At 35.1% G+C, this 9,226-nt stretch overlaps 1 protein-coding gene across 1 annotated transcript; it reads right to left on the minus strand.

Moving 5' to 3' along the window:
- Positions 1-788: 788 nt before the first annotated feature.
- On the minus strand, positions 789-5,567 carry LOC127735739 (uncharacterized). The gene is made up of 2 exons (XM_052246024.1): positions 4,241-5,567; positions 789-1,942 (listed from the first exon to the last, which is right to left on the minus strand). The coding sequence occupies exons 1-2, from the start codon at positions 4,785-4,787 to the stop codon at positions 957-959; spliced, it is 1,533 nt and encodes a 510-aa protein (XP_052101984.1). The 5' UTR covers positions 4,788-5,567; the 3' UTR covers positions 789-956.
- Between the last annotated feature and the right edge of the window lie 3,659 nt (positions 5,568-9,226).

The raw sequence follows: 9,226 nt of genomic DNA on the forward strand, positions 1-9,226 counted from the left end.
ACGGAAACTTTGTAACATAAGGTATCTGCATACAAGGTAGAGACAAAAACTATTCACTAGGGGCATGTATACCTTTTTTTCCCATCTTCCAAATTGTCATTTTAAAGGAAGTTTATCACCAGAATTGACTTGAACCCCAAAATTAACGTTGCAGGAATTTTTTGTTCATCTACTGGAAATAATTGGGTGAGGATGGGATTTAAAAATTTCCAACTGCAAAAATATAATGCTTCTGCTTCATGCAACTGAATTAGCTTGAATGCCTATGAAGACGCGCAATTGTTAGAACAAAGAACCAACAGTAATTAATTAACTATCTGATTGGACATTTTGAAATGAGCGCCCTATTCTGATTGGTTCTCTAACTAAATCTCACTACACAATTAGGGAACGAGATTTCAACAGCAGCAACTAGGAAAACCCAATCTTCTCATTGGTTAAAAGTTTACAATGACATACAAAGCTAAGGATACACTCATTTCCATAAATGACTGTATCCTGATATGAAGTAACTTAATATGTTGTTGATAAGAGGCAATGCAATCACAAGGATGAATTGCATTTCACTATACTGTGTATTAATACTCAATTTTTATTTATATAAAAATACCACATTAATCTACAGCATTCAGAAATAAGCCCCCCTCCCCCCCTTAACTGACAGTGTAATGTGTTGGAATCTAGACCAGATTCAGAACGGATGCAGAATAGCATCTGACCTACTCTGTTCGGAATGCAGTCTAGAAACCAGTGAATCCAGTTGGGTACTTAAGTAAAACAAACACATGTTTGGGAAAAGAACCACAGTTTAATGCTTATAGTTTTCATATTAATAAAACCACAAACAACATTACAGTTTTCAAACAATACACAAATTAATTAATGAACAATCTGTGGTATTCCAAACTTCCCAAACATGTAAAGTGGAACCAGTAGGGGTAGGTAAGTATAGTTATTTATTTCCCAAGGGCCGCAGCAAATTTATTCATGACTTTCTGTCGATGAGCAAAGGAAGGATCCAAGTATAACTTATATGCATCTGATTTCCAATCACCCTGGGACTGAATATGATCAGCTGGTATCCCACATTCTAAGGCGAAGGAAGCTCCCCCTCTACGAAAACTATGTCCCGAATATTTGGTGCTGTCATAATTTAACAATGATAAGTTATGTTTTAGCATTTTTACAAAGGTGGCATAGGTAAGAGGCGTTACCTTGCCCTGCACTAAGTACAAGAAGACCGGTGATGGGGAGCTTATGGCTGGTACCTGCTTGAAATTAAGAAGGAGAGCCTTAGAGGGACATAAATGAGAGTTGTTCACTCTTGGAAGTGGGATTTCTAACACACGCTCTGAAAATTGAATGGTTTTGGTTTTCACTACTCTTAATCGGACACCCTCTGCATGAAAAGTGATATCTTCTCGAGATAACTGTCGCACAGGATCAAAAGCTGAAAGAGACGGAGCAAATAAATTTGACTTTCTTAAAAAGGAAAAGAAGGCAACTAAGCAGGCTGCCCAAAAGCATAAGTCCTTACTACTGCTTAATGACAACAAAGTGAATATTTCATTTAAAATCTTCGGCGTTAAAGGCAATTTGCTATGAACTGTGCATCCTAATACACGCTTAGCACCTTTTAGTACCGAATCCATAAAAAATGACTCCAATGGAGACGTAATCCCTGCTTCTAAATGTAACAAACGGATAATTGACAAGTAATTATTTATGGAGTTAAACTGTAGTCTCGCAGACAAATAGGCTACATATCTTGCTAAGTTCAAAGGACTCAAAGGAACAAGGGCAATGTTAATTCTTCTACAGAATTCCATATAGGATTTTAAATAGTTCTGATACGTCTTTTTGGTAGACTCAGCATAAGTATGATTTCTAAATTTTGCCACAATACTATCCAGTGTTGTCATCTCCTTGGATGCCAGTGAGCCTAAATAAAAGAAAACGAAGGGCGTTACTAGACATGTGCTTAACCAGATCGCGTACAAGCAATGGTGGTTGAACATAAAACCGCAAAAATTTTTCACAGTAAGTTAAATCATGTAACCGCGAAATGTGATCTGCAAGTATATTTTCTTTGCCTGGCACATGCTTAGCTATTAAATGAAAGTTGTATGTTGCTGACAACCAAAACAACTCGCGCAAAAATGACATCAAACTTGAATTTTTTGATGTACATTTATTGATGCAGCTTACTGTAGCCGCATTATCACAGTAAACTATAATACGCTTGCCACGCCAATTTTGGGCCCATCGCTTTACTGCCAACGCCACCGAAAACGCCTCTAACTCATTAATGCGTAGCTGTGTTGCAAAGGGGTAATCTTCTACCCAGTTAACATAAAACCAATCACTGTGGTAGAAACCCCCTGCACCTGATTTACAAGCATCAGTCACTACTGAAGTGATAGGAACCTTTGCCAAGAAAAAGGACTTCCCATTAAAAGTCGACATAAAGTCATGCCACCATTTTATATCTTGTAATATTTCACCTGACATACGCAATTTATGCCAATCCTGCTTTAAGCGCATTATGCCATTTATGATTCTACGGAGAAAAACTCTCCCGCCTCGAACCACTGCAGACGCCCAATTAAGCTTCCCCGCCAGGGATTGCAATTGCTTTTTCGAAGCATGCTTACGCAATAAAAATTCAGCAAGTTCTGATTTTAAATCAGTTAATTTTGATATAGGCAGCCTAGTCTCTAAAGTGGTAGAATCTATCTCAACCCCCAAAAATACAATTTTTTGACATGGGTCTGTAACTTTAGACCAGCTTATACAAAAACCTAATTTTCGCAACAATGCAATTAATACTGCTAATGCCTGAGCACAACGCTTTTTTGTCCTCTCGCAAATAAAGAAATCATCTAAATATGCTACAATGGTGAAACCTCTGCGTGACATCATTCTTCGAACAGCTTGGGACAATCTATGAAAAATGCCTGGTGCCAATTTTGACCCAAAAGGGAGTTTTTTATCAATAAATGTGTATTCATGACCATCAGGAAATGCCCATTTAAGCCCAGTAACCTTTTGACTTTGTTTACTTATTCTAACAGACCTATATGCAGCCTTTAGGTCCACTTTAGCCATATAAAAATTTTTTGAAACTAACTTGCAAGCATCATCTACTGTTTGGAACCTTTGTTTGTCAAATTCACCTGCAAAATCATTCACTGCAGAACCCATTGGTCTACTACAGTCATGAATGATTCGAACTCCACCGTCAGGTTTTGGAATCACTCCAAGCGGACTAATTATTTTAGGAGGGGTATTTACAAAAACATAGTTTCCATTTTCAATTTCTGTTAGGATCTGCTGATGGGCCTGTTTATAGAAGGGGCTACCGGGTTTTGCTGAAGGGTGATTTTTTGAGCGTATATTTTTTGGTATGGGAACATTCATGACAATGTCGAACCCATGTTCAATGCCAAACAACAAAAATTCTTTATCAAAGTCATCAACCAGTTCTTCTGTCCATGCAGACAGATCAAGTACACGCGAAGGCTTCACCATTGTTCTTAGTTTTTTGTATGCTGAAAAGCTGGATGTTTATCAGCACATGCAGGAATAGCACATACATGTTCAAATTTACAGTGAGACATAAAGCAGCCCTTGCGACTATTAAATTTCTTACAAATCATCTTACCACCTGGTGCATGAGAAGCATATGTGATTAAATGTTGCTTATTGCTCACTCCTTTCGAGCCTTGAGTCTGAGGTGTAGTGCGGGAATACTGACCCTGCAAAAACTTTGGCCTCAAAAACACAGAATGGAGATGTGGAATGTCAGTACCCCATCTGAACTGGTGTTGTTTTTGCAGACGCCGATATTCCCGATCAAAAAACAAGACAGACACCAACTCGCAGCTAGAAAGGAAGAGGTAAACACGCATGGTGTATGACAAATAGTCCATAACTTGTGATGAGGCAAGGTCCCCTACAGCTAACAACTTATGCATAATGGACAAATTTGCCATGGACCATTGTGTTACAGTTAAAGTTTCTAATTTGGGCTTGGCTGGCCCTGACTTAAACACAAGTTTGCCACCTGATGATTCTGAAACTAATTTTTCTTCTGACTCTGTCAGTTCTCCTAAGGTATTAGGTAAAAATTCAGTGATATCAAAATAATTTACATTAGGATCAAAGCTAGCAGATTTTAAAAATATTTGCGGATCTTTCCATGAAAAAATGTCATTGATAAGCAAATTATTGTCTCTACCTTGAGAATGAGAGGATTTAGCATTAAAATCATTGATTGAATGACCATTATTGTCCTTTTGCACTGCCATCATTTTCATAATTTCCTGGATATATGTATCGTCCGCTCTAGGAATGTTCGCATGGACGCCGCCATCTTGAATGTTTACGGAAGTGCTTCTGCCGCCATCTTGGATGTTTACGGAAGTACTACTGTCGCCATCTTTATTGTAAACCCCGCCTCCAATCTCTCTTGTGGTGACTCCGCCTCCGATTTCACTTGTGTTGCGCATTGACGCCCCATTAATATTTCCACCATTCTCGTCTCGACCGGTCTTGAAAGTTTTCTGCAACGCTCTAAGCAAAACTTTTTGCTGGCCTAACGGGATGTTGAAAGTTGGCATATCTTCTGACTCAATCATCGAAATTGCCTCCATAGTGTCAAATCCATGTCTCAATAACTCCGATGAGGTGTTATCGTTTAATTTCATAGTTGCTGCCCACAACTTAACCCGATCACTGTCATTAAAGATCTCCACTTCGCGGTCGCTGTCGCCGTTTTCCGCCATTTTTGCAAGTCTTTAAATGAATTTAAGCAAACGTGGTATTGACTATTGTTCCAAATATAGATTTAAAGTTCACATTAAATCCCGACTAATCGGACCTGCTTTCTGCCTTGACGCTTCCACTACACAAATTCTTTGTGAAACCACAAAAATAGCATCCATTACAACACGCTGCACAGTCTAAAGTAATGCTCCAGTAAACGTGAGCACGATCTGCTGACGATTCCACGATATACGTTTTAATTGTTTCCACTTCTTCTGGAGTTAACAAATACCATTCTGGGATAAGTAAAAATGTTCTTACAAATTTTTCACTATCCATGGTAAAAACGATCTATCCATAAACGAAATTTTACATATATAATTCGTAATTTAAAAATTTCCAACTGCAAAAATATAATGCTTCTGCTTCATGCAACTGAATTAGCTTGAATGCCTATGAAGACGCGCAATTGTTAGAACAAAGAACCAACAGTAATTAATTAACTATCTGATTGGACATTTTGAAATGAGCGCCCTATTCTGATTGGTTCTCTAACTAAATCTCACTACACAATTAGGGAACGAGATTTCAACAGCAGCAACTAGGAAAACCCAATCTTCTCATTGGTTAAAAGTTTACAATGACATACAAAGCTAAGGATACACTCATTTCCATAAATGACTGTATCCTGATATGAAGTAACTTAATATGTTGTTGATAAGAGGCAATGCAATCACAAGGATGAATTGCATTTCACTATACTGTGTATTAATACTCAATTTTTATTTATATAAAAATACCACATTGATAAAATGTTTTTTGGATTTCCAAAAAAAAACAAAAATTATAAATTTGTTATTCAAAATGTTTTTTAGGGAATAGTAAAGTGGAACAATGCAGGTCTTGAGAGGCAAACATTTTTTTGGATTGCTAATGATATGATTTTTTTAATTTTCTTAAAAGTGATAGTATTTTTCCAAAATAGGTTTGATTTTTTTTCAGAAATTTAGTGTTAAGATCAAATAAATTGATTAAATTTTTGTTTTGACTACTACTACACAGTGAATCAGTAAACATGATCTGAACAAAGTAAACATTTCAAAGTCAGTAAAATATGATTAAGGTGGCGGAGCCTCATATTCTCCTAAAAATGAGAGCACATGGATGATGAAGCAATAGCAATGGTATATGGCCACTAGATTACTGACCAGCAGGAGTCCCTTTTTCACATTTTTGTGTGAGGCACACAATCGATTATTTAATTTTCATGTTTGGGTTGTTACAAGAAATCACAAAATATGATACCCAAGGAACATGCATTGCTTAAATGTTTGCATCAATATTAAATAATTTAGTGCCAAAATAAATATATTTTTCAATTGATTCTAAAGTATTAATCTTAAAACTATGCGATTATTAAAATGGCAACCATTAGATCCTTTGAAAATGACATATTCCCCATATTCCCCATTTCCATTCTCAATTTTATTTGATGGATAATTTTTCGAAAATATTAGTTTATTGGATAGTTTTTGAAACCAGAAATCAATTTATGATACAAAAAAAAATGAAATAGCAGTAGAAGAATTTGTGCAAATTTGGTTGAAATCTGTCATGCATTTTGGAATCAAATTTTGCACCTCACAGACTCCACTCAAAGGACATGCAATAGTTCTATTAATATCAATCAATGTGAAATTGATTAAATCTGTATTATGTTATTTTTGTTTAACTCTCATACATTAATTTTCATATATAATATGGTAAGCTCTTTTAGATACATACCTAGCAAATATTTGACATTTTCCCCTTTATTCACCGATACTTTTGAGGAATAATATTCTCTAACATAAAGTCCTTCTTACTTGAACATTTCCATGAGTTCTTTGATAGCATTCCCACATTCAGAATTAATATCTCTTTCATCCCTGTCACCTTCTTCTAGTGGAAGGTCTACTTTCTCTGCATTTGCTATCATGTCTTTAGCCTCCTGGATATTTTCCTGAAATTAAGTTAACATTTATACATCTTATGTCTCCCCTATTGTCAAATATCTGCTGTTTCAAAATTTCATTCAAAGGCTCCTATCTAATTTTTCTTAAAACTATGTGTTACACATCCATTTTTGGTCAAATATGTCAATTTCAACATGTTTATGGTGTCATAGTGACAGCACAATCGACATTTCTGCACCGAAATATCCAGAATATATCCTATAATTATATTTTCCATAAAGTTTACTTATTTTTGATTGAAGAATATTACCATTTTTTTGCAACTTCTGACAGAGGCTAAATAATGGCTCTTAGCATACCTACTCCTTTGAATTTATGAATCTGAATAAATGTGGATTGTGTCCACATGTGTCCACAGATGATGCCCCCACTTGCATATCATATAGTTATAAAGGGACATAACTGAAGAACATTAAAAGTGAAGCTACCCACATTTGAACTTGATCTGAGTTTTGTGGTAATAAGCATTGTGTGTAAGTCTCATAACATTTGGTTGAGGCAAACTTAAGTTAGAGAACGGAAACTAAAAGTTTTGCAATTTTTCCATTTATAAAGGCGCATTTCTCTAGAACGGTTTAAGTGACAACACCAAAATTCACCCTTGATCTGTATTTTGTGATAATTAGCATTGTGTATAAGTTTCATAACATTTGGTTGAGGCAAACTTAAATTAGAGAAGGGAAACTAATAATTTTGCAATTTTTCCATTTATAAAGGAGCATTACTCTAGAATGGTTAGAGTGACGCTACCAAAATTCAAACTTGATCTGTATTTAGTGTTAATAAGCATTGTGTGTAAGTTTCATAACATTTGGTTGAGGCAAACTTAAGTTAGAGAACGGAAACGAAAAATTTAGCAATTTTTCCATTTGTAAAGGGGCATAACTCTAGAACAGTTAAAGTGACGCCACCAAAATTCAAACTTGATCTGTGTTTTGTGGTAATAAGCATTGTGTATAAGTTTCATAACATTTGGTTGAGGCAAACTTAAATTAGAGAAGGGAAACTAATAATTTTGCAATTTTTCCATTTATAAAGGAGCATAACTCTAGAATGGTTAGAGTGACGCTACCAAAATTCAAACTTGATCTGTATTTAGTGGTAATAAGCATTGTGTGTAAGTTTCATAACATTTGGTTGAGGCAAACTTAAGTTAGAGAACGGAAACGAAAAATTTAGCAATTTTTCCATTTGTAAAGGGGCATAACTCTAGAACAGTTAAAGTGACGCCACCAAAATTCAAACTTGATCTGTGTTTTGTGGTAATAAGCATTGTGTTTAGTTTCATAACATTTGGTTGAGGCAAACTAAAGTTAGAGAACGGAAAACAATTTTGGGACGTACGTACGTACGTACAGACGGACAAGGGTAAATCTTAATGCCCCCTCTGCTACGGCGGGGGCATAAAAATTAAATCAATCTTATATCAGGAAGCAGCAAAATGGCTTATCACTCTACATAATCAAGTTTCAAACTAAATATAAAACCAATCCTTTATATAGAGATTGAGTAATATGGAGAAACAATGTGGTTGATGCGTGAACCAAATATTTCAATGATGTTTCACAAAATTAAAAGCTCAATTATCTTTATTGAAAAATTTTTTAAATTTCATTTCATCTTGACTTCCATTTTGTTTTCTGCAAATAATGTTTTTAACTAGTCTTCATTATTTTAGAGTAAAAGAGTCATTGGGAGTTAGACAAATAACATGTTTATGATGCACCTTTGAACACCTATGACATTTATATATTTTTACTCTTCACAAATAAATTTGAAACAATCTTATCAAATATTTCTATAGGTCAATAAGGTGTTTCAAGAAATAAGATAGTTATGAAAACTAAGAGTTGACCAATAAATCATATAAATGAGGTCAAAGCCAGATGAACTCTGTTAGAAGGACATGTACATCTCACAATCGTTCTATACAGCAATATTGGTTGACCTTTTACTGATACTACCTGAGAAATGGACTGTATCCCAAAAACTTAACATTGACTAATGAACCATAGAATTGAGGTCAAGATAAGCTTAACCCTGCCAGATAGACATGTATACCTTAAGCTCGCAATAACTCTATATACCAAATGTAAATGTCCCATTACTAGTGATAACAGAAAAAAATTCAGAAGTTTTTTATAGCAATGACTGAACCACAAGAATGAGGTCAAGGACAAGGGACATATGACAGATGGTACTATAAGACATATCAATTTTTTTGCAGTCAGACAATAAAAACATATACAGATTTTTATTCATTATAATGGCCTAGTCCGCAAGATAATCGACTGACAAATATTTTTTACTGAACATTTCATATTAACCAAATTTTCAAATTGCAAGAGAATGAAAAACAAATTCTTTAATAACATGAACACTAGAAAGCTCATCCTTCAAAAACTGTGTAGAACTTTGTGATTATGATAACAAATATTGAATAA

Source organism: Mytilus californianus, unplaced genomic scaffold (assembly GCF_021869535.1).
Source record: "Mytilus californianus isolate M0D057914Y unplaced genomic scaffold, xbMytCali1.0.p SCAF_3, whole genome shotgun sequence".
In the NCBI taxonomy this organism is placed as follows: domain Eukaryota; kingdom Metazoa; phylum Mollusca; class Bivalvia; order Mytilida; family Mytilidae; genus Mytilus; species Mytilus californianus.